At 39.6% G+C, this 20,911-nt stretch overlaps 8 protein-coding genes, 1 non-coding gene and 1 pseudogene across 18 annotated transcripts; 2 read left to right on the top strand and 8 right to left on the bottom strand.

The window, feature by feature from the left end:
* Window positions 1–67: 67 nt before the first annotated feature.
* On the bottom strand, window positions 68–2,110 carry LOC104745759 (uncharacterized). Its single transcript, XM_087476003.1, has 4 exons — window positions 1,921–2,110; window positions 1,117–1,793; window positions 492–914; window positions 68–405 (listed from the first exon to the last, which is right to left on the bottom strand). Exons 2-4 carry the CDS (start codon window positions 1,787–1,789, stop codon window positions 242–244), a joined length of 1,260 nt encoding a protein of 419 aa, XP_087332129.1. The 5' UTR covers window positions 1,790–1,793; window positions 1,921–2,110; the 3' UTR covers window positions 68–241.
* A 211-nt stretch (window positions 2,111–2,321) lies between these two features.
* LOC104757659 (pentatricopeptide repeat-containing protein At5g66500, mitochondrial pseudogene) lies at window positions 2,322–4,735 on the bottom strand (annotated as a pseudogene). The gene has a single exon (XR_015572883.1). The product of XR_015572883.1 is annotated as a pentatricopeptide repeat-containing protein At5g66500, mitochondrial pseudogene (transcript).
* Window positions 2,443–2,790, bottom strand: LOC104745768 (uncharacterized). The gene has a single exon (XM_010467105.3). The coding sequence runs from the start codon at window positions 2,788–2,790 to the stop codon at window positions 2,443–2,445; it is 348 nt and encodes a 115-aa protein (XP_010465407.1).
* A 119-nt stretch (window positions 4,736–4,854) lies between the features above and the next one.
* Window positions 4,855–6,737, bottom strand: LOC104745750 (gamma carbonic anhydrase 3, mitochondrial). The gene is made up of 5 exons (XM_010467082.3): window positions 6,481–6,737; window positions 5,903–6,046; window positions 5,667–5,792; window positions 5,422–5,573; window positions 4,855–5,344 (listed from the first exon to the last, which is right to left on the bottom strand). Exons 1-5 carry the CDS (start codon window positions 6,593–6,595, stop codon window positions 5,105–5,107), a joined length of 777 nt encoding a protein of 258 aa, XP_010465384.1. The 5' UTR covers window positions 6,596–6,737; the 3' UTR covers window positions 4,855–5,104.
* Window positions 6,738–7,032: 295 nt separating this feature from the next.
* LOC104745722 (pentatricopeptide repeat-containing protein At5g66520) lies at window positions 7,033–9,340 on the top strand. The gene has a single exon (XM_010467042.3). The coding sequence runs from the start codon at window positions 7,033–7,035 to the stop codon at window positions 8,896–8,898; it is 1,866 nt and encodes a 621-aa protein (XP_010465344.2). The 3' UTR covers window positions 8,899–9,340.
* LOC109124823 (putative glucose-6-phosphate 1-epimerase) lies at window positions 8,902–11,065 on the bottom strand. Of its 2 annotated transcripts, none has more exons than XM_010467052.3 (10): window positions 10,766–11,065; window positions 10,573–10,674; window positions 10,371–10,484; window positions 10,223–10,274; window positions 9,979–10,116; window positions 9,785–9,883; window positions 9,528–9,625; window positions 9,322–9,429; window positions 9,131–9,212; window positions 8,902–9,038 (listed from the first exon to the last, which is right to left on the bottom strand). In XM_010467052.3, the coding sequence occupies exons 1-10, from the start codon at window positions 10,831–10,833 to the stop codon at window positions 8,973–8,975; spliced, it is 927 nt and encodes a 308-aa protein (XP_010465354.1). In that variant the 5' UTR covers window positions 10,834–11,065; the 3' UTR covers window positions 8,902–8,972. The 2 variants fall into 2 exon arrangements, with proteins under 2 accessions (XP_010465354.1, XP_010465370.1); XM_010467068.3 differs by having other exon boundaries at window positions 10,573–10,671; window positions 10,766–11,001.
* A 121-nt stretch (window positions 11,066–11,186) lies between these two features.
* TRNAN-GUU (transfer RNA asparagine (anticodon GUU)) lies at window positions 11,187–11,260 on the bottom strand. The gene has a single exon. It is a non-coding gene; the product is annotated as a tRNA-Asn (tRNA).
* Window positions 11,261–11,557: 297 nt separating this feature from the next.
* On the bottom strand, window positions 11,558–14,573 carry LOC104745706 (M phase phosphoprotein 10). 2 transcript variants are annotated; one of them, XM_010467025.3, is made up of 13 exons: window positions 13,926–14,573; window positions 13,765–13,820; window positions 13,535–13,625; window positions 13,339–13,449; window positions 13,109–13,246; window positions 12,953–13,021; window positions 12,812–12,853; window positions 12,648–12,716; window positions 12,463–12,534; window positions 12,316–12,369; window positions 12,077–12,218; window positions 11,919–11,966; window positions 11,558–11,837 (listed from the first exon to the last, which is right to left on the bottom strand). In XM_010467025.3, the coding sequence occupies exons 1-13, from the start codon at window positions 14,571–14,573 to the stop codon at window positions 11,815–11,817; spliced, it is 1,563 nt and encodes a 520-aa protein (XP_010465327.1). In that variant the 3' UTR covers window positions 11,558–11,814. The 2 variants fall into 2 exon arrangements, with proteins under 2 accessions (XP_010465327.1, XP_010465335.1); XM_010467033.3 differs by having other exon boundaries at window positions 11,558–11,831.
* LOC104745696 (uncharacterized) lies at window positions 14,116–16,815 on the bottom strand. Of its 2 annotated transcripts, XR_015572930.1 has the most exons (11): window positions 16,479–16,768; window positions 16,306–16,377; window positions 16,152–16,226; window positions 15,972–16,055; window positions 15,802–15,871; window positions 15,609–15,700; window positions 15,487–15,528; window positions 15,310–15,390; window positions 15,033–15,194; window positions 14,862–14,933; window positions 14,116–14,751 (listed from the first exon to the last, which is right to left on the bottom strand). XR_015572930.1 is itself a non-coding variant. In XM_010467014.3 (9 exons), the coding sequence occupies exons 1-9, from the start codon at window positions 16,599–16,601 to the stop codon at window positions 15,123–15,125; spliced, it is 711 nt and encodes a 236-aa protein (XP_010465316.1). In that variant the 5' UTR covers window positions 16,602–16,815; the 3' UTR covers window positions 14,928–15,122. The 2 variants fall into 2 exon arrangements, 1 of the variants encoding a protein (XP_010465316.1); XM_010467014.3 differs by lacking the exon at window positions 14,116–14,751 and having other exon boundaries at window positions 14,928–15,194; window positions 16,479–16,815.
* Window positions 16,816–17,141: 326 nt separating this feature from the next.
* On the top strand, window positions 17,142–20,888 carry LOC104745664 (uncharacterized). Of its 6 annotated transcripts, none has more exons than XM_010466972.3 (16): window positions 17,142–17,575; window positions 17,669–17,830; window positions 17,924–18,103; window positions 18,239–18,296; window positions 18,389–18,439; window positions 18,621–18,703; window positions 18,924–19,011; window positions 19,139–19,180; window positions 19,254–19,328; window positions 19,442–19,510; window positions 19,648–19,763; window positions 19,856–19,968; window positions 20,032–20,111; window positions 20,222–20,342; window positions 20,432–20,498; window positions 20,581–20,888. In XM_010466972.3, the coding sequence occupies exons 1-16, from the start codon at window positions 17,340–17,342 to the stop codon at window positions 20,708–20,710; spliced, it is 1,671 nt and encodes a 556-aa protein (XP_010465274.1). In that variant the 5' UTR covers window positions 17,142–17,339; the 3' UTR covers window positions 20,711–20,888. The 6 variants fall into 6 exon arrangements, 4 of the variants coding, with proteins under 4 accessions (XP_010465274.1, XP_087332102.1, XP_087332104.1 ...); XR_760774.3 differs by having other exon boundaries at window positions 17,257–17,575; window positions 20,032–20,115; XR_015572864.1 differs by having other exon boundaries at window positions 17,257–17,575; window positions 20,032–20,119.
* Window positions 20,889–20,911: the final 23 nt, after the last annotated feature.

Raw genomic sequence — 20,911 nt, 5'->3', positions numbered from 1 at the left:
TTATTGTTTTGTTAAGTTACCCCGGGCCCTCGTTCAATTTAAGATTTCTATGCTTAAGCAAACGCAAAGTAAAAGAGCTAATTTGCAAGTCAATAAAAGACACGAACAAAACCAAATTAGTATGACCACGATCGTATGAGGCTGAGTTATGTCCTCATCATGTTCTATCTATACATTCTCTAGTAAAGGTAAAAACCGAAACACTTTCATTTCTTTTTATTCACAGGGTCTGACACCTTCACTATGAATCTGTTGGAGACTGCTGAGCTTCATCCGATGATAACATTCCGGGAGGAAGATACGACCAAGCCAAGACTCCACTCCCGATTGTGATGGTTGCAGCAATTAATCCCCAAATCCACCTCTGCCTCCTCTTTCTCTTTTCCCCTTCTCGCCTTGCCTCCTCTGATATCAAAGAGACTTGAAGCATTGAGATAAAGAAACATATAAAGACAATTCTAGTAAACATAACTTGATTTTCTTCTACGTACCTATGACCTCTTGGTTGCGCTGGGACATTTCCTGGTTCACGGTCTCGTAATAGTGAAGACGGTCAGTCAACCGGGTGATTTCAAAGTTCTTAGCTTCGAGCTCAGCTTGCATCTCCATCTCCACCTCTGCCTTGGCTAAGTCACTGCTTACTGAGTCAGAGACAAACCTGGTGACCTCAAGTTGACGATGTAGCTCATCTGCTAGGTTCATGCTGTATGGGCTGCTGGTAGGATCAAGAGGAAGGAACTGACCCACATGGGCCAACTGCTCACGGAGTCTCCGCCAATGAACTTGCATTTGCTCTAGCGTCTCCTCTGCTTGCCTCCTCCTCTCGATTTCCATTAGCATGCTCAACCTCATCTCCCTCAGCTCAGTTTCACTCTTGTTAAATGAACTCTGCATTCCACTGTAGGTTGATAGTTCTGGAAGCCATGAAAAGATAGTGAATAAGTCAAAACCAGTTTATTAGGTATACCAATGAATAATGCATGCAGTTTTCTTAAGAAATCTGATTCGTCACTATCAAGTTTACTATGAACTCAGGATCCCTAAGCCTATATCCCTATAACACTTGAAACTAAAGGGGGAGGAGAGACTCCAAGAAGAAAAGATGTAGAAACGTACCATCATCACAAGCATCATAAAACTCTCCAACAGTTGTATTATGTGAGCTTGCAGCTCCTCCAACACCTTGGACCTCTGTGTTACTTGTGAAGTTTACTGATTCACGAGTGTTATAAAAATTCTCAAAGTCAAGCTCCTTGTCTGCTTTAATTCTTACAGGCTCCAACAAATAACTTTTCCATTCTAAAGGATTGGTAGCATTATTGCTTCCAATATCACCGTTGCTGCAGATATCTCTTCCCGGCTTATCGTTGTTCCAATAGTTCCCATGAGGAGGGCTGCAATCCCAAACAGGACGTTCAGGGATGCCTTGTGTGTGATCCACTGCTGTGGCATCACTGACAGGAAACGGTAGGGATGTGGACTTGGTAGCCTCACAAATCTTTTCAGAAGGGTCATCTAGCTGAGAGTCCCTTTTGAAAAGAAGAGGAGGTCCTCGTGCTTTGTGATTGATGATATAAGGAGATGGAAGGTAGGAAGATGGTGAATTGGGGCGAGGGATTTCTTTAGGAGTGGCATAGAGAGAAGGTGACATCTGAGGACGACTGAACAGTGTCTCTTCTTTAGGTTGATTGCTTTCATCGTTTGAAATAGGTGGCTTCGAATGCAATGTGCTTGAACTTAATTCACGAGATAGTGATCTATCCAAAGTAGCAGCATAAAACGTAGGCATGATTCTGTATTCCAATTAGAAATATCCAAATCAATAATAATCCAAAACCTAAATACAACTAGTAAGTGAAGATAAACCTAAATCATCAAATTGAGCATTGAGAAGCTAGCAACGGGATGTAAAAGGTTTACCTAGCGATCGAACACCCGGAAAGGAGAAGAAGAAACTGAAAGATTCACTCAGACGACGGAAGAAGAAGACAAGGCAGTGGATTGATGATGATGGTACATTAATAGATATGATGACATGGTGGTGGGAAGAAAGAGCAAATAGATATATACAGAGAGCAAACAAAAAACCTCTTCTCCAAGGCTTTTTTTTTTTTTTTGTATCGCAACAAACAAAAACCTCTTCACCAAGGCAACGACCGTGCTTCTCGCGCTGCGTTTTGTTCCGGTTTTGTATGTTTTAGTGACGTGCCATCATCTCCTCTCTCGTGTCGTGTTAAACAATTTTCGTGTAGGCAGGCAGGCTTTTGCTGGGCCTTAACCTAACTACGTACACAATTCGTAAATTTCTAAACCCATTCCGATAAGTAGATAAACCGATTATGATTTATCTTATTAAACTGTAAATTTTAAATACATGGATCAGTCCGCACAAGAAGTAGTTATATCACAAACCGAAAACAAGAAATACAACCTCTGTGATCTCTACCGGTAATAGATGACAGGTTCATTTGAAGTGTTATCCCAAACGCCTCCTTCCTTGACATACTCCATGTACCTAGCATATTCTGGTTTTGCTGTCGTCGTCGTTGTGCTTTTCTTCTTCTTCTTCTTCTTCTTCCTCTTTATACTCATATCGAAGAAACTAAACAGAGGGTGAACCGAGCCCCCGCTTTTCTCCACCTTCACCTTCGGGGATTGCCCATGATGATTACTCTTACTCACTGCAGCGCTCTGTTGTAAAAGCCCAGCACCTGCTTCTTCTTCCTCACCGAGCTTCTTGTAGCTGCTCCCTCTACCCTTCCTCGTGCTTAGTGCCCTAATCATCATCATGTCTTGTGCCTTTCATCTAGTCTCTCCGTAGTGATATTGTTTTTAAGAAAGGATTTATTATTAATTATTAATTAGTGGGGGAGTTTTGAAAATTGAAAAGGACACATCTTTTGACTTCTCTTTCTTGTCCTTTTCCCAAATCCCAACGACTCCTTATCTTATAACATACTGTATGTGACATTTTGCCCTTTCACCTAATACTATTCCCCGTTCAATCCTGCTTTTATCTTGACTATGTCTTCCTTGTGTTTGACTTTCAACAACAAGGTACTTCCACATCAATCCTTTTAAACTTTAGTATACTACTGTATATAACAACTGATGCGGAAAACAACAAATTAATTCATATGAAACTGCTGTGTCCTGCTGCTTTAACCAAACCTTTATGCTTCAGTTTTCCTCTCAATTCTTCAACCAAATCCCACTTCCCAATCGCTGCATAGAAATTCGAAACCAACACATAGATACTCGCGTTCTCTGGACCCGACTCTTCTTCCATAAGCCTCCTTGCTACATATTCGCCTCGCGTGACATCCATATTAAGACTACATGCACTAAGTACCGCGACCCATATAGCACAAGGAATGTTCATATTATTGCTCTCAAGCATTCTCTCGACTAATCTCCATATCTCTTCTATATCCCCAGCCTTGCTTAAGATATCAATGAAGCATACGTAATGCTCTGTTCCAGGAACCAACCGATACTTCTCCTTCATCATACTAAAACATTCCTTACCTTCTTCAACTAATCCTGCATGTGCACAAGCCGATAAAACAACGAGAAATGTCACTGAATTAGGCAAAACGCCACTTCCTTCTTCACACATTTCCCTGAAGATTTCAAGTGCTTTAACCCCATCCCCATTAACTGCATACGCATCTATCATACTCGTCCAAGAAACCACACTTTTAGACGGAATAGATTCGAAAAGAGTACTAGCTTGCACAATCTGACCGCTTTTTCCATACATATCCATTAAGCCATTGCATAGCTTTGAATCTGAAACGAAATCGTTACGTAACGCGACACAGTGTATCTGTTTACCAATCCACAGATCAGAGTTGTCAGAGCAACCAGCAAGAGAGCTAATGAGCACTCTCACATTAGGTCTTTGCCTACTCATAAGCAGAAACGCTTCCTTGTAATCTCGGTTTCGAATGCAACCTGATATCAATGAATTTAACATCACTTCGTCCGTATGAACATTCAAACTGACATAAACCTTCATGGCTTCACTAATCAACCCTACACTCGAGTAAAAGCTAATCATTGCAGTTCCTAAAACCACGAGATCACGTCCCGTGACTAGCACCATGGAATGAACTTGCTTCCCTTGCTGCAAAATCTTGAGAGAGGCACAAGTTTTAACAACAGAAGACAAAGTGAACTCACTGATTTCAACTCTTTCTCTATACATTGCTGAGAAAACCCCAAGAGCTTCTTTACCTTTGCCGTTTCTAAGGAAACCCGAAAGCAGAGCATTCCATGAGACGACATCTTTCTCCTCAACGCTCTCGAACACCGTAACGGAATCAACCAAGTGTCCTTGCTTAGAGTACATGTTAATAAGCGCAGTTTTGGATATGGTTCCTGTCTCAGCGCCTTCTTTGATCATCAAGGCGTGAACTTGTCGTCCTGTTTCTGGATACGACAAGAGAGCACATGCGCCGAGAACCGGAGTGAAGGTGTGGGAGCTGAGATCAGAGCTGCCTCGATACATCTCGAGAAAAAGAGCCAATGTGCCATTTGGGTTCCCGGTGCGGAGGTAACACGAGAGTTGAGAGTTAAGTGAGGAGAGGTCTCGTTGCGGCAATTCGTCGAACATGTGGTCGGCATAGGCTACAAAATTTCGAACAAACGCACATCTCCATAGCAAATTCGTAGATTTTACCGCGACGTCACCCAGACGAATGAAGCGTCCAATAGGCAAACACGCCAACATGTGAACAGCTTACTTGTTGCAGCTACAGACGAAATCTATAAATGCAAAACCGTAAGAGCTGATCTTAATGAGCCTATGAAACCAACAGGTCAACCTAAAATACTTAGAAACTTCTGTTCTGTCTGATCAACAAATTTATTAGACATAAAATGACGAAAAAGGTTACAAGTTTTCTTTTCTCAAATTACAAAAGAGAACAAAACCCCATCACAAGTCACAATCTTTAACAGAGAAATGAATGCCTCAAAGCGGAGTAAGCACTGGCCAATGGATTTTTTAATCCCAAGAGAACTTTATTGGAGAAGCAGGAAATGAAGTGAAGTTCTTGTTTGTTTTTTCTCAAATTCAAACAAATTCAAGATTCACGCCTCAAGCTGCTTTTGGTACATTCTCAGGGAGTGTGATATCATCGAGTACTGAATCATATTCTGAATCGCGAGTGTTCTTCTTGTTTAAAAGCTTCTTGAACTCAGTCTCGTCCAAGTTCTTTGCGTTCTCTGTCGCGTGAACTTGACCTAAGTTGGAGTACTCCGCAGCCGAACTGGAGAAGAAGACTCTTTCTTCTTCTGTCACCTTCCTCAGAAATCTAGCTGGGTTGCCTCCCCAAACCTGTGAGATAAACCACTAGAGCTTAAAGAAACGACAAAGTTTGAGAAGGTGTTCACATAAGAAGTGTGTCTAGAAACCTCGCCAGAGGGGATTCTAGTGTTCTGCCTAACAAGAGCTCCTGAAGCAACCATGGCATGTTTTTCAATATGAGCACCATCCAACACAGTTGCACTTGTACCAATATAGGCCTCGTCCTCGACAGTGCAGCGATGTAAAACAGCACTATGACCTGCTCCAGATTCAAATTTTCTATATTATTTTTACGCTTGACTATAAAAATTCACACTTTCAGTTTGTGACAGGAATTGAATAGAGAATTTACCAACAGTGACATTGTCACCAATGACAGTAGGTAAAACCTTCCCGCTTAAGTTGGACTTAGCAACGTGGACAAGAGTGTTGTCTTGGATATTGGTCCCAGCTCCAACACTAATGCTGTTAGCATCTCCTGCAGAGAGAAAGTTTTTAATTGTGTATGGATATGTCTGAACTAAAAGAGTGCATGTCCTTTCAATCAAAATGAGTACAGAACAATGTCGGATACTCGAATAAGCTTACCTCTCAAGACACATCCATACCAAATGGAAGAACCTCGTCCCACATGAACATCACCAGTGATAGAAGCGTTAGGAGCCACAAAAGCCCCCTTATCCACGCTGGGGGATTTGTCAAAAACATTCATAAGCGTCCGGTGCCTCGACACTGGGAAAAAGAGAGTTACAGAAGCAGTTGAGAGTGATGACATTGGAAAATTAAGCAGAAGCTTCATTGAGTTTAGTATCTGGAAAAAGCTCACTGAAAAATAGGACAGGCTAACACTTAACACATCTGCCTAAGTGACGAAGATTTCAACTAAAACAGCCAAATACAGAGAACATAAGGGGAACTAGTAGGAGTTAATCGACGAGAAGCTCTCTTCCCAATCTATTAGACACAGAAATGGATAACATGGACACCACCACTAGAGAAACGAAGAACATTTGATCTTAAGCTCTTAGGTCTCTAATCAAAAATGCCATAATCAAATCATCAACATCATACTATTATCAAATCTAAAGGATGACCCGATTGCAGAGAAATCGAAAAACAATTCATCATTAGGATTGGAATGGAAAGGAAAACAAAAAGAGACATACGCTGTTCTCGGAAGTGATTTTTGCCTTGGAGGCGACAACCGAGGCGATCGAGTGCTTGACCAGTTTCCCGGATCCAGAATCCTACGCTGTAAAATGCTCTACCCATTGTTCCCATCGTTCTTCTTCTCGAGAGATCGAATCGCGTTTTTTATCAATGAAATCGAGAAAGGGTTTTTTTCCGCCGGAGCCAGAGGAAGAGTGCAGTCTTACTCTTTGTCTTCGACGACCCGTCTTTGGTTTTCCCTCAAATTTCGGTCGGACCGTTATTTCCGGTTCATGTTATTGGTAATTTTAATTTCTGGTAATTGTTTTCGGTAACTAATTTAGTATAATTTTATCCAACACGAACCAGGTGGTTTACTTTACTTTATTTCTCCACGTCACTTCTTTATCCTTTCAAGTTTTTCTAACAAAACGGCAAAACAAACAAACACTTTGGCGTCCACTGAGAATTGAAAAATAGATAGTTATCATCAAGAAGACATCAACCAAACAAGAACCTTATCTCTCTCTCTCTAGAGCTCTCTCTGTTTTTTCTTTGAATGAACTAAAATGACAGTGATCTCATGTTCCTCCTTCTCTACCGAACATAATCTCTACGAGACAATGTCTTGTCTCCAGAGATGCTCAAAGCAAGATGATCTTAAGCAAATCCACGCTCGCATGGTGAAAACTGGCTTGATGCAGGATTCTTACGCAGTGACAAAGTTTCTTTCTTTCTGCATTTCCTCCACTTCTTCTGATCTTTTGCCTTATGCCCAGATTGTGTTTGACGGTTTTGATAGACCTGATACTTTCTTGTGGAACCTCATGATCAGAGGATTCTCTTGCTCAGACGAACCCAATACATCTCTTCTCCTGTATCATCGGATGCTTTGTTGTTCAGCTCCACATAACGCGTATACTTTCCCATCTCTTCTCAAAGCTTGTTCGAATCTATCTGCATTTGAAGAAACAACGCAAATTCACGCTCAGATCACCAAACTTGGATATGAAAACAACGTCTATGCAGTGAATTCTCTGATTAATTCATATGCAGTGACCGGGAACTTCGAGCTAGCTCACCTTCTCTTTGACAGAATGTCCAAACCAGATGCTGTCTCGTGGAACTCTGTGATCAAAGGGTACGTTAAAGCTGGAAAAATGGATATTGCATTAACGTTATTCCAGAAAATGGCAGAAAAGAATGCTATATCATGGACTACGATGATCTCTGGGTATGTTGAAGCAGGGATGAACAAGGAAGCTCTCCAATTATTTCATGAGATGCAGAATTCAGATGTTGAGCCTGATAATGTTTCCCTCGCTAATGCTCTCTCAGCTTGTGCTCATCTCGGCGCACTCGAGCAAGGGAAATGGATTCATTCCTATCTTAATAAAGAAAGAATAAGAATCGATTCAGTTTTGGGTTGTGTTCTTATAGATATGTATGCAAAGTGTGGCGAAATGGATGAAGCTTTGGGAGTTTTCAAGAACATAAAGAAAAAATCAGTGCAAGCATGGACAGCTTTGATTTCCGGTTATGCATACCATGGCCGTGGAAGAGAAGCTATAAGCAAGTTCATGGAGATGCAGAATATGGGAATAAAGCCAAATGTGATTACTTTCACTGCGGTTCTCACGGCGTGCAGCTACACAGGACTAGTTGAAGAAGGAAAGTTGATTTTCTACAGCATGGAAAGAGATTACAACCTTAAACCAACCATCGAGCATTATGGCTGTATTGTTGATTTACTCGGTCGAGCTGGATTTCTTGATGAAGCAAAACGTTTCATCCAAGAGATGCCTTTGAAGCCAAATGTTGTGATATGGGGTGCGTTGCTCAAAGCCTGTCGGATTCACAAAAACATCGAATTAGGAGAACAAATCGGAGAAATCTTAATTGCAATGGATCCATTTCATGGTGGGAGATATGTTCATAAGGCTACTATCTATGCTTTGGACAAAAAGTGGGACAAAGCAGCTGAAACAAGAAGATTGATGAAAGAACAAGGAGTTGCAAAAGTTCCAGGATGTAGTACAATTAGCTTGGAAGGGACAACGCACGAGTTTTTAGCGGGAGACAGATCACACCCAGAGATAGAGAAAATTCAATCTAAATGGAGAATGGTGAGAAGGGAACTTGAGGAACAAGGGTACGTACCAGAGTTAGAGGATATGCTGCTTGATCTAGTTGATGATGACGAAAGAGAGGCTATTGTGCATCAGCACAGCGAGAAATTGGCTATAACATACGGGTTACTCAAGACTAAACCAGGAACTGTTATACGTATAATGAAGAATCTCCGAGTATGCAAAGACTGTCACAGAGTATCGAAACTCATATCAAAGATATACAAGAGAGATATCGTAATGAGAGATAGGACAAGGTTCCATCATTTCAGAAATGGGAAATGCAGTTGTGGTGACTACTGGTGAAAGTTGGAGAGCAAGAAAAACTTTTATTGCTTAAGAACTTGACATTATAACAGAAGTTTTAAAGTACATTGTTTTCAACTAATGCTGAGAAGCTGTGTTGCGGTCCAAGACTGTCCTGGCTCTAGCTTGACATCCCCAAGCTGAGGGTTAAAAATAGTAAGCAGGAGTTAGAAACATTCGAGTCCATAAGTACTGTAGTGCGCAAAGACTTATTAGGTGCAAACTGATATACCTTTGCATTTTCAACGCACACAAAGTCTCTGTAACAAGCCTCCATCTGAGTATGCGGGTTCCACAGGACCGCATCCGACCAACTGTATTACAAAAAACAAGTAATCTACATGAGGCACAGAACGACTTCTGAAACGGAAGTTATCCTAGTCTATGTATAAAAAGCCACATTAAGTGTCTCAATAAACCTACTTTGTGTTTTTGATGATTATTTTATCACCCAAGCCATTATCCAACAGCAATTCATTAGGAGCATCAAGATAGACGCAATCCAAGAATCCAGGAAAAGTGACTTCATCTCTGGAATATTAGAAAATAAGGAGTGAGAAACATAAAACATTGAAATTAAAATCAACAAGAAGTGTAACTAATGAAGGAAAACAAAAACAAAAACAAACCTGTCTTCTTTACCCTCTATTGGGTTTTTAGGGTCAGGATCCTTATTGAGAGTTTTACAACCCTTTAGTCCTCTCACAGATGCCTCCGCAGAAGAAGCCTGAAGAATCCAAAAGCAATTAAAAGAAGAAAAATTTGGATACATGGAGTCAATTTGCAAACCATAGTATAATATCATGGGAAACACACTGCAACGCCAAAGCTGGTTGACTCTAAACTACACAGCGTTTAAACGAGAAGACGATTTAAAAGCACATACACGGAAGTAAGTATGCAGGGCAGTGGTGAAAGAAAATGCTTTATTGTCTGTGTTGGTTATCTTAAGCTCGGTGGAAAGGGAGTCTGCGCCAACAATGACCTAAAGCAGCAAAACAAACACTGTTAAAGAATATGTAATCTAAACATACAAAGAGTGTCATTAAGCAAAAGGACGAATAAGGGCATTGTAGAAACCTTGAATAGAGCCTGGAAACCAAAGTCCCACATGGCTCGACTATACGGACCATCCTTGAGCTCAAGAGTAACAGCGGCATTGCCATCAGAATTCTCGGAATCAAGAACAGACCAGTCCATGTTCCTTCCAAACCCATGCTAATAATGTTTCAACAGAGAGCACAATAAATAAGTTAAAAAAAAAAAAAAAAAAAAAAAGATTTGATGAATCGAATGAAACTTTTTTAATGAGGGGATACCATACCTGTTGAATTTGTCCAGGTCCAAACTGGGGAAAACAATGTGGAATCCCTCCGCTATAACAAGAAATTTAAAGAGAGTTTCAGGTAAATAAGTTGGAGTTCCGAGTAACAAAGTTAAATGTAGAAAGACACATACACAAACACACAAACCTAATGGGCTTAATCTTATTGAAGACAGCGTCTGGTCGGACGAAAAGAAGATCTTTACCACTCGCAACTTTCCAAGATGTAATGCATCCTCCAAACAGATATATCTCAGCCTCACTGCATCCAATTCAAGAAAAAACTAAAATCTTCTTACACTATGAATGAGGCAGGGAGAAAAAGGTGGGTGAATCTAGTAGTGTTATACCTGTTCTGAGGAGAAGTGAGGATGAGTTTTGGCAAATTGCCTTGTCCTTCTGCGACTCTTACTCCAGTAGCTGAAGAAGCCATGGCTGAGACTCCTCTCCTTCTGCCCAAAAAAAAATTCAAGATCGGATTTTTTTATTCAAAGATTAGAAAAATTAGAAAAGCGAAGAAGTGACAATGCGGTTCCAAATTACCGGTTAAATCGGAGCTGATTGGGAGAATTGAAGGTGAGAAAAGAGTTAGAGACGGAAACAATCGCCATGTTTTGCTCTCCTTCAGTCACTCTCTTTCTTAATATATTTTGATTTGTGTGGGTCGATGACGATGAGATTGAATAAAAATCACAACGCAGCAAACTGATGACGACGACATTTTTTTATATATCAGACTCAGAGAGAGGAAACGGCTCTTCAAACGACGGTCGGGACCCAATCGTTAACGTTGACTGCTTCAGAATATCGTTTTATGGATTGACGAATATTCCAATCCCACCCAAAGTCCGACAACAAAACTTATAATGAGTATGAGTATTAAAGAAAGTTTCTGGGCCGTTTGGTACAAAGGCCAGGCCCAATATTACACATGTGCTAGTAAAAAAAGAACAAACTGCAAAAACGCTAGAGAGAGGGGTCGAACCTCTGACCTTGAGGTTAACAGCCACACGCTCTAACCAACTGAGCTACTCCAGCTTTTTGTTATTATTAACACCTTATCCTTATTTATACAAATGATACTTCATGTGCGATATAGTGAAAATTGAAAGCTTTAAGTCGATGCCGGCATATTCGTAAGGTTTTTCTCATGTGAGGGTGATAATATTACACCACAAAAACTTTTCTGAACGTGATCTACATCAAAAAGTGAAGCTGCACAGAGACTGGCTCCTATTTTTGACGAGGATACATCAATAATAAAACAGGGACGTGGAATGGCTTCGTTACAGATTGAGAATAGATCAATTAAATGGTCAGCTTACTACGGAGTTCTTTCCATCAATAAAGAGAAAATAAAATTACTCATATCAAAAGTATACAACAAAATCGAATAGGATACAGTAAAATTCATATATGTTTGAAAAGACAAGTTCTCCCGTCTTTCCTTAAACCAATAAAAGAGTTTCAAAACTGTTGTTGTATCTAAAATCTTGAAGCCGTCTGTGTTTAGATTTTTCACAAATCAACTACCAATGCTCTTGCCTGAACTCTCCTCATCTTCATTTTGCATCTGTAACTCTCTCCTTTCTTCACAGTCCTTCGCTGCCTGCAACTTCGTAAGAGTAGGCGATGTTATGATTTCAAATATTCTCAACAATCTTAAGTCATGTAAGTGCACAGGAAAATAAAATACCAGTAGTAGCATCTCGCGCCTTTTTCACTGGTTCTTTTGCAGATTCAGCTGTTTCAGAAGTGAAAAGCAAAGAGTTTATGGGTCTAATATGCTACATGAATCAGTCAGATTTTGTGCTTTTACCAACTGAGTATTCTCTTTATTATTCACTTCCTTACCCTTAAACTTTCTCTTCTTCTTAGCTCTCCTTCTCTTTCTCTCTTCCTGTGTAAGCTCAGACTCATCCTTAATGTCACCTTTCCCGGAAAAGATTTCCTCCGGGGCAAGCATTGTTGCATCCGAGACTGCCACAGGCGCAACCTACATAGTACACATGGAAGTAGTTGCTAAGAAAAATGGTGCCACGATCCCAAATTCCCTAACAAATTAGGAAGGATTGAGAAAACAACAGAATTACCTCTTCCATTGCTATGGCCGGGACATTCGTTTGTATAGACATTTCTTCAATCACCTGAAAGTTTTGGGAATATAAGAAAAGAAATTAGCTTCAGTCGAGAGCTATATTTGAGGTGATCATCATTTCGGATCTAAGCGAGAAACATACAGGTTTAGGTGTGAAGTGGAAGTGGGAGAGAGCATCCAACTTCAAGCATAGATTCTTGAACAACATGCTTGCCTGATTTAACATTTATAAGTAAGAGTATGGGATATAGAGACTAAAATTGAAAGGAGAAGACAGATAGGTAAATACAAAAACTCAGGAATATAAGGATCAAATCAAGTTGGAACCTCTTTCTTTAGTTCATCAGAGAAAGTTGTTGGGGCAAAAGCTGGATTAGCCGTCCGAACGTATTCGTCCTACAAATAACCACATGGACCAAAACACATTTGTAAGTTTGGTTATCTCCCAAAAAAACGAAATAACACAATCAAATATTGTACATCAAACAAACCTCGTAAACTTCGGCAAGACCTTTCTTGCTTTTGCTTTCGTCCTGCATATTTTCAAAAGTAACAAACCGATTGTACTGTTATTATTCATCAACTATTAAACCAGAGCACAAAAAGAGAGGGCAGAGATCAATAAAACTCACCATTTCCTTGGCTTCTCTTTTTGCTTTAGTGGGCATACTAGGTGCTCGTTGAACATCATCAAAACGAGCCTAAGAAGTCACAATGTCAGTTATGCAAAACCAGGGAAAGAAGCAAAGGAGACCAACGTTACATATTACTAACCACAAGTATTTTACCTCAATGATTCTGCTCTTAATCAAATCTTCAAGTGAGGCTGTGACCTCTTCTGTGATTACAGGAGCAGGCCTGGCATTGTGCTCAAAATCTAAATCAACTTCTAGAGCACTGTTCTTTGGCCTCTTTGCAGCAGTTATCTTTTAACAAGACAAATCATACAAACATTTAGTTATACAAAGCAAAATTTTATTTTTACAGTGTAATTGTCGGGAAAAACATGGCTGGCTACCTCTCCCTGCATTGTCCAGTGTTTAGGATCTAAGTTTGCTTTCTCCATCTGCTCAATCTTGGATTGAAGCTTTACTCGTTCTTTCTCATGTGTAGAGAGCTTTACATCACCCTAAAGGAAGACAAATTAGCTCATAAATGAGAAATAGAAGTCATTACATATCACAATGCCATGAATAAGTTAAGCATCACAATACTTGGTCGTTTTCAAATTCAGCTTCATCTTCACTTAAATCTTTCCACTTTACTTTTGTCTCCTTCTTTTTGCCGCCAAAGAAATCAGTATACCTAATTATCATTGATAAGGAAAAAAAATCTTAGAACAAATCTACAGCGATACTGCTCTAAACCCAAGGAAGTAAAACTGCAGATGATTGGAATACAAAGTGGTATGCGTATTCTCTAATTAGAGAGCATAGAAACATACTTTGCTTTTCCTAATTTATCCGCCTCTTCGTCGTCACCACCAGCAAAAGCACCAAACTAAAGGACAAGAACAATAAAAGATCAATCGAGAGAAAAAATGAGCTAACAAATTGTAATCACTCACTCCACTTTATATTCTTGAACACTGAGGTATGTGCTTACCTCATCATCCTCGTCCTCCTCATCATCTTCTTCATCATCATCATCACGCAAATTTTGTTTCTTTTTCTTTGCTACTCCCTTCTTGTTCTTGTAGTCTATCCCATACTCTTCTGCTTCACCATCTTCTAAAAACTCCTCCAATTCTTTTATCTTGAAGAACTCGTCCTCTATTCCTTCATTGTCTCCATTCTTTTCCTCCTCATCTTCATCTCCGTCCTCATCTTCATCTTCCTCGTCCTCTTCCTCTTCTCCTTCGCTTTCATTAGCTTCTAGCTCATCATCACCCGATTCAGAACCATCCATATCCATCTCATCGACATCATCTTTCTGAGAAACCTTGAGGGTCAAATTCCCAAGTTTACGAATCTCTTCAGGGTTTTTAGCAAATCTATTAACTTCCTGCCGCAAGCTAGACAACAGCGGTTGAGACTGCATATCAATTTGCTGCCAAATCTGCTCCGCATCAAACCCATCAACCAAGAGCTCATCAAATGGAGATTTAGGGTTGTACGGCTTCAACTTCTCGAAGAGATGCTGAGATGCAGCGCGAGCCTCCTCAGATTTTGAACTTGGCGCTAGAAACACTGGTGGCTCAGTTGACTTAAGCTTCTCAAGGGCTTCAAAGCCCGAATCTTTTACAATCGCCATTAGATTAAAGCAACCAAAAGTATCAAATCGTTGCTTCCTCGGTGCCCCAGATATTAGGGTTTCTTCGATTGAACAAAAACAGTAGGGTTTATCAATGGCGGTGGTTTAAACGGCGGTTAGGTTTTTGGAAGAGGAACACGGAGAAGAGAAACCTCAATGAGTGTGTCTCTCCAAAACCCTGAGATAATTCAAACCTCTTAATCAGGCAGAGAGTTTCGAACTCAGTAATTGGGTCAATATTTGGGCCTTTTAATATTGTGTTTTGGCCCAGATAGTAAAATCACTTACAATGCTGTGCATTCGTAATTCAGACTGCTTTAGACAGATTCTGGAAAGTTGTATAATCAAAACTTGTTTAAACTGCAAAAATTGACACATTTCAATTGCTTTATAAGAGTTTGGAATCCGAAAACATCATTGTTGCTTAGAATCATGGATACGGTAAATCTATGTGTTTACCAGCTTACAATATGAATGATTTGATGGGATTAGAGATTCAAAAGGTATTAATCTAAAGCCTTCCTACTACATAATCAAAAGGGGATTGAGCTACAACACATCGTTGATGAATTTTTCAGTGAGTTCTTTAGGAAGTCCCATGACTGTATCAACTCCTCCCACCTACAACATTACAACAAAAACTGTTTCAGTGGTGTGTAAATCATACGCTGAAACAGAAAGGAATTAAACAGCTATAGATCAAACACGCGAGCTCCTTGTGTTAAAGGGCACTAACCACGGAATCGACAAATGGTGAAATGAGGGGATGCTCCAGTGTTAAGCCTCCAGCAACCTTGTAAGTTATTGCATCATCAATCTGAAGATCAAAGAAGACACAAACTCATATGTTAAAACAAACTAAATTAAGTAGATCCATGGTAAGAAGAAGAACTAGTGTGTTAAAGAGCATTACAAGATCGTCGATGACTTGTTCTGGTATCTCATGGAAATAGACCTGCATCACAACAATCAGTTCAATCCACAGAAAACAAAAAAGGTTGAGGAAAGAAGGGAGAAATAGTGTTTGTGTACTACCTCTGCTTTGTCCCATCCTCCTCTTTTAACACCAGTTTTCAAGTTCCTAACGAGGACAGATCCCACAACACCTCCGTGTGATCCGGAGTATCCTGTGTAGAGATTTTTCAAACAAAACTCTTAATCACAATCTTACAAGTCACTAGTAGTATCATAGAACAGCTGAAAAGCAATTAAGTTGCAAAAAATAAACCTTTGATAAATTCACGAGCTTCTTCTTTAGTGGTTGGTTTTTCTCTAATAACACCTTTGTATACAACAACCTAAGAAACTCCATCACCATATAACACATCAGCTCAAGATTAAAGAAACCACAGAACATAAGACAATCCAAAAAATGTTAAAGACATTATGTAAGCATACAGTGTCTGCAGTAATCAAGAGTGTTGGTTGAGGATCCTGTGCAAACTGGCTTTCACCTCCCAGTTTTGATATGATCTCATTTGCCTAGTCAATTACAATTTACCATCATCAAAATGTTAAGTACAATAAACTAAATTAAAAGACATGAATCGAATAAAAAACCCTAAAATTATATATAACCTTGGCTTCAGCAAGAGCAACAACCAAATCTTCAGGCTTGTCTGTCCTAATAGCTTTCTCATCAATGTCTGCAGTCTTGAACCATAATAATCCCAAACCAACGTCAACTTACTTACAATCCATATCAAAACAATCAAAATCTCAATAGACATACCACGATGGTGTAATCGTATCCCATTTCAGCCAGAATCCGTTTTCTCGCCATGGACTGAGAACCCAGAATCAGCTTCACGTTTCAGAGAATATTTTCGCATTTCGTTAGCAACTTCAGTTCTATTATACCAAACAAACAAACAATTAAAATAAAGCATAGTAGAGAAAAAAAACCTTGAATCCTCTCTCCATCGCTTTCGTCGTTATAGTCATCGTGGTGTTGTGCTCCTCTAAGCGGAAGAGTGAGGATGGGAAAATTGCAAAAAAAAACAAAAGCTGAAGAAACAATTTGACCATGTCCAACTCAAAACTCCACTCTCCCCCAAATTCGCTTCCCTTTTTTTTTTAATAGATTTTTTTCTTTTTTTTTTCAATCATAATAAAGATTTAAACATTTGTTGTCTTATATACACTAAACTAACAATAGTTTAATAAAAAAAAATTAAAGGTATTTTCTATATTTTGTGGTATTAGAAAACCAAGCATTTCCTTCTATAAATGAAAATTTGGCATATTTCAAATCATCAGTTTCTATCCTTTATTTTAAATTTTATTACTCTATAATCATTTTGTGGTAACTTTTCTGTCAATTTCACCAAATCATGTCCAAACCTTTCACATGGAATTAGGCTATCTAGCTACTTGTCTCATGCAATTTGGCTATCTAGCTACTTGTCTTTTTCTTAATAAAAAAGAATAATAAAAAGAGGTACCTAGGACCTATTTTGTAAACGTTCGACTGTATTGACATAATACGTCAAACTCTTTGGACTATTTTATAAATTATCAAAACTATTGGGGATAATGTAAATACGTTTTTCAAAAGGGGTTGCAATCATAAATAACCTGAGAGGACTAGTTTTGAACTTCTCAAATATATGGAAGCTATTTTGTAAGTCGTATAAACTACTTGGACTATTTAATAAATACTTTAAAATATTGGGGCGAAAGTAACAAAGAAAGACCAAGTGGTATACGAGTGAGTGACACTGACTCTGAGTTGAAACGTGTGACCCGTGACTGAAGAAGACTACAATGTGGCGCCGGAGCTTCAGTACATTGCCGGAGAAGAAATGGGACGCGGTGGTGATCGGCGGAGGTCACAACGGATTAACCGCTGCGGCTTACCTAGCACGTGGTGGTCTCTCCGTAGCTGTTCTCGAGCGCCGTCATGTCATCGGTGGGGCAGCAGTGACGGAGGAGATCGTTCCTGGCTTCAAATTTTCACGCTGCAGTTACCTTCAGAGCCTGCTTCGTCCTTGCATCATTAGGTTTTTAATTAACCTTTCTTTTTTTTTCTTCTTTTGATTTTGTTCCTTGGATTGTTTTGACCTTTTGGATCATTTTGATTTTGGAATCCAAAGAGAGTTAGAGTTAGGGAGACACGGATTGAAACTTCTGAAGAGAAGTCCTTCATCGTTTACACCTTGTTTGGATGGCCGTTATCTTCTGCTTGGACCTGATCATGAACTTAATCATTCTGAGATTTCCAAGTTCTCCAAACATGATGCTGATGCTTACCCAAGGTTGGGGTTTTTTTCAGATACTATGCTAATTTGGGAATGTGATGATTAAAACTACTGTTAAAAAATTGTTTTTTTTTTGTTTTTGCTTTACAGATACGAGAAGCAGCTAGAGAGGTTCTGTGGATTCATGGATCCTCTTTTGGATGCAACTCCTCCAGAATCTTTGCAAGGTGCCTCTTCTTTGAATGATAAGCTGCGCAACAAAATGTACAAATCTGCTTTCTGGGCTCGTTGTCTCCTCCAAGCAGCTTCTCTGGGGCAAAAAGATATGGTGTATGATCTCCTATCTTAAAGATTAGGCTGTCTCTATGTTATCTTTTACTGCTTAGTTTAGATGCTTTATAAAGAAAGTTTGCATTTTTAATCAGAATGTTTTAAAGCGGTGATATTTTTTTTGAACTTGTGAAGGGACTTCATGGATTTGTTATTGGCCCCAGCTTCAAAAGTTTTGAACAACTGGTTTGAGGTGGTTTTCTGATCTTAGCAACTATTGGTTCTACAAATAGCATTAGCTGATGTTGTATTGACTCACGTTTTGTGTTGGCCTTATGCTTACAGTCTGATGTCCTGAAGGCGACTCTTGCAACAGATGCCGTGATTGGATCTACGGTAATTGACCTTCCTAATATCTTGAGCTTGAGGTTCCAAAAGTTCTTATAGTTGAGTCATTTGGTGATATATACTTATTCTAATGGAATGGAAAGGTGAGAAATGCTTCTTAGTGTACGGTAAGGGAGCTAGTCATACCATCTTTGGGAGTTAATGTAGTGCTCTGATCATTGATACACAGGCCAGTGTCCATACTCCGGGAAGTGGATATGTCCTCCTACATCATGTGATGGGGGAAACGGATGGAGAGAAAGGCATTTGGTCGTACGTATCTGGATTATTGAATTGTGTTTTCCCACTAAATAATTCGGCAATGTAGAAAAGCGGTGTATGTTTTGCATTAGTCAGGATACCTAAGCACTTCAAGAACTCTTTTAGCAATAATGAACATGTATCTGTGAGGTCAAAATGAAAAGCACAAGATGATTTTTTGATCAAACAAGGCCTGTCTATCCTGAGTAACTAATAAGAAAATAATTTGCAGTTATGTTGAAGGTGGGATGGGCTCTGTCTCTATGGCTATAGCCAATGCTGCAAAGGAAGCTGGTGCTCAGATTTTCACAAATGCAGAGGTATTTATTTCTATATCTTTTTGAGTGTATCCCTCTTTCCTACAATATGCGGGACAGTGGAGTTCTAGTTATCATTATCTCTTATCAGAAAGCAGGACAGCTTAGTTTATTCAAATTTGCTTTCCAGGTTTCTGAAATACTGACTGACGGTTCTAGCCTCGTGAAAGGGGTTAGTTTGTCTTCACTGATTTCTGGATGAAATGAAACTTAAACCAAACTCATATGAAATAACTTGGTATAAGGTTTTGCTTGCTGATGGTACGCGGGTGGAGTCATCGGCTATATTATCCAATGCAACCCCATACAGAACTTATGTGGTAAATTTTTGAAGTCCTTCTTTGTCTAAGTTCAAAACTCTCAGTATATGTCGGTCTAAATTGTGTTGTTTGCAAAAACAGTTATGTGTTGTTCTTTCTTTCTTGGATAACAGGAGTTGGTTCCGACCAATGTTCTTCCCGAAAAATTTGTCGATGCTATTAAGAACTCAGATTACAGCTCTGTAAGTATTTTATGTAGTCCCTCATTCTCTCGATCAGGGGAAGATAAATCACTACATAAGTTAAATAGTTTTTTTTTTGTTTTATCATACCAGCTAGCTAAGTATCTAGTGATTGGCTGTTTAATTGTTGTGAACAGGCAACTACCAAAATAAACTTGGCTGTTGACAAGTTACCACAGTTCCAGTGCTGCAACACAAATCATTCGAGTCCAGGTCCGGAGCACTTTGGCACTATACACATTGGTGCGGAGAGGTATGCTACGTGTACTTTTATCTTGACTCTTTGTATCTCCAAGAACAAATAAAAGTTATCAATGGCTCTGTTCTATCTTTGGCCTCTGTCAGCATGGACGAGGTTCACTCAGCATGTCATGATTCTGAAAATGGCCAACCATCGAGAAGACCAGTGATCGAAATGACTATTCCATCCACGCTAGATAACACCATATCTCCTCCAGGTACTCATATTCTCCCCATTTGTTTGTTTAGAATTAGAACTCTGAATGTGATTTTGTATGTAGGGAAGCATGTAATCAACTTGTTCATCCAATACACTCCTTACAAGCCATCAGATGGAAACTGGGAAGATCCTAGTTACCGAGTTAGTTAGTTATACACTCTTGCCTAGCTTCATTACTGTTTCTCCTCGAATTTACATTCCTTGAAACTTACAATACGTGCTGGGGTTTGTTGTTGATTGTGTAAAATCAGGAAGCATTTGCACAAAGGTGTTTCAAACTGATTGATGAATATGCACCCGGGTTTAGCTCATCTATCATTAGCTACGACATGTTGACTCCTCCTGACCTGGAACGGGAAATTGGTCTAACAGGTATATTAAGTTGAGTATGTAGAAAAAGATCATGAAGACATGGGATATGGCCAAACCATATTGACATATTGCCCATTTGTATCCTGCAGGTGGAAACATCTTTCACGGTGCCATGGGATTAGACTCTCTCTTCTTGATGCGCCCAGTGAAAGGATGGTACGCGACTCTCCCAACTCAAAACAGTCTTTTTACGATTTATGAATAATATGATTCAAAACTTTGTTGGAATGTGACACAGGTCGAATTACAGAAGCCCATTAAAAGGTCTCTACTTGTGCGGCAGCGGAGCTCATCCTGGAGGCGGAGTAATGGGCGCACCAGGAAGAAATGCAGCTCATGTTGTTCTTCAAGACTTGAAAAGAATCTAGCAAGGATGAATCTCAGACTCTGCAATCTAGTACACCGTAAGTATTTTTTCCATTTGCTGTGAAACCTCTATCTGCGCCGGAGGCTTCGGTCTCAGATGCGTGAAAACAGTTGTTATCAACGAATAAGAACCCTCCACGTGTAAGTAAACGTAAAAAAAGCCCTAAAAATCAACAAAAATGGAAAGTGCCCTACACAACGAA

The sequence above is a fragment of the Camelina sativa genome, chromosome 2, assembly GCF_030686135.1.
Source record: "Camelina sativa cultivar CO46 ecotype springtype chromosome 2, ASM3068613v1".
Classification (NCBI taxonomy): domain Eukaryota; kingdom Viridiplantae; phylum Streptophyta; class Magnoliopsida; order Brassicales; family Brassicaceae; genus Camelina; species Camelina sativa.
This window is presented reverse-complemented; position numbering and strand designations above follow the sequence as displayed.

Bases quoted from the DNA above. Each gene is read 5' to 3' on its own strand.
- LOC104745759 (XM_087476003.1), bottom strand. From the start codon at position 1,789: ATGCCTACGTTTTATGCTGCTACTTTGGATAGATCACTATCTCGTGAA. The intron at 915-1,116 runs GTACGTTTCTAC...CATGGCTTCCAG, and splicing joins TTATGATGCTTGTGATGATG to AACTATCAACCTACAGTGGA. The intron at 406-491 runs GTACGTAGAAGA...CTTTGATATCAG, and splicing joins GCGCAACCAAGAGGTCATAG to AGGAGGCAAGGCGAGAAGGG.
- LOC104745768 (XM_010467105.3), bottom strand. From the start codon at position 2,790: ATGATGATGATTAGGGCACTAAGCACGAGGAAGGGTAGAGGGAGCAGC.
- LOC104745750 (XM_010467082.3), bottom strand. From the start codon at position 6,595: ATGGGAACAATGGGTAGAGCATTTTACAGCGTAGGATTCTGGATCCGG. The intron at 6,047-6,480 runs GTATGTCTCTTT...TCTTTTTCCCAG, and splicing joins AAATCACTTCCGAGAACAGC to TGTCGAGGCACCGGACGCTT. The intron at 5,345-5,421 runs GTTTCTAGACAC...TTTATCTCACAG, and splicing joins CTAGAATCCCCTCTGGCGAG to GTTTGGGGAGGCAACCCAGC.
- LOC104745722 (XM_010467042.3), top strand. From the start codon at position 7,033: ATGACAGTGATCTCATGTTCCTCCTTCTCTACCGAACATAATCTCTAC.
- LOC109124823 (XM_010467052.3), bottom strand. From the start codon at position 10,833: ATGGCGATTGTTTCCGTCTCTAACTCTTTTCTCACCTTCAATTCTCCC. The intron at 10,117-10,222 runs GTATGGTATCCC...AAACATTATTAG, and splicing joins GACCTGGACAAATTCAACAG to CATGGGTTTGGAAGGAACAT. The intron at 9,430-9,527 runs GTTTGTTTTTGT...CTAATATTCCAG, and splicing joins ATAGAGGGTAAAGAAGACAG to AGATGAAGTCACTTTTCCTG.
- LOC104745706 (XM_010467025.3), bottom strand. From the start codon at position 14,573: ATGGCGATTGTAAAAGATTCGGGCTTTGAAGCCCTTGAGAAGCTTAAG. The intron at 12,854-12,952 runs GTGAGTTTTATT...GAAAATATGCAG, and splicing joins AAAGAGAAGCCAAGGAAATG to GACGAAAGCAAAAGCAAGAA. The intron at 11,838-11,918 runs GTATTTTATTTT...ACTCTTACGAAG, and splicing joins GGCGCGAGATGCTACTACTG to TTGCAGGCAGCGAAGGACTG.
- LOC104745696 (XM_010467014.3), bottom strand. From the start codon at position 16,601: ATGGTCAAATTGTTTCTTCAGCTTTTGTTTTTTTTTGCAATTTTCCCA. The intron at 15,529-15,608 runs GTAGTACACAAA...GTTGTGATGCAG, and splicing joins GAGGATGGGACAAAGCAGAG to GTCTATTTCCATGAGATACC. The intron at 15,391-15,486 runs GTAATGCTCTTT...TTTGATCTTCAG, and splicing joins AACAAGTCATCGACGATCTT to ATTGATGATGCAATAACTTA.
- LOC104745664 (XM_010466972.3), top strand. From the start codon at position 17,340: ATGTGGCGCCGGAGCTTCAGTACATTGCCGGAGAAGAAATGGGACGCG. The intron at 18,104-18,238 runs GTATGATCTCCT...GAACTTGTGAAG, and splicing joins CTGGGGCAAAAAGATATGGT to GGACTTCATGGATTTGTTAT. The intron at 19,181-19,253 runs GTTAGTTTGTCT...ACTTGGTATAAG, and splicing joins GTTCTAGCCTCGTGAAAGGG to GTTTTGCTTGCTGATGGTAC.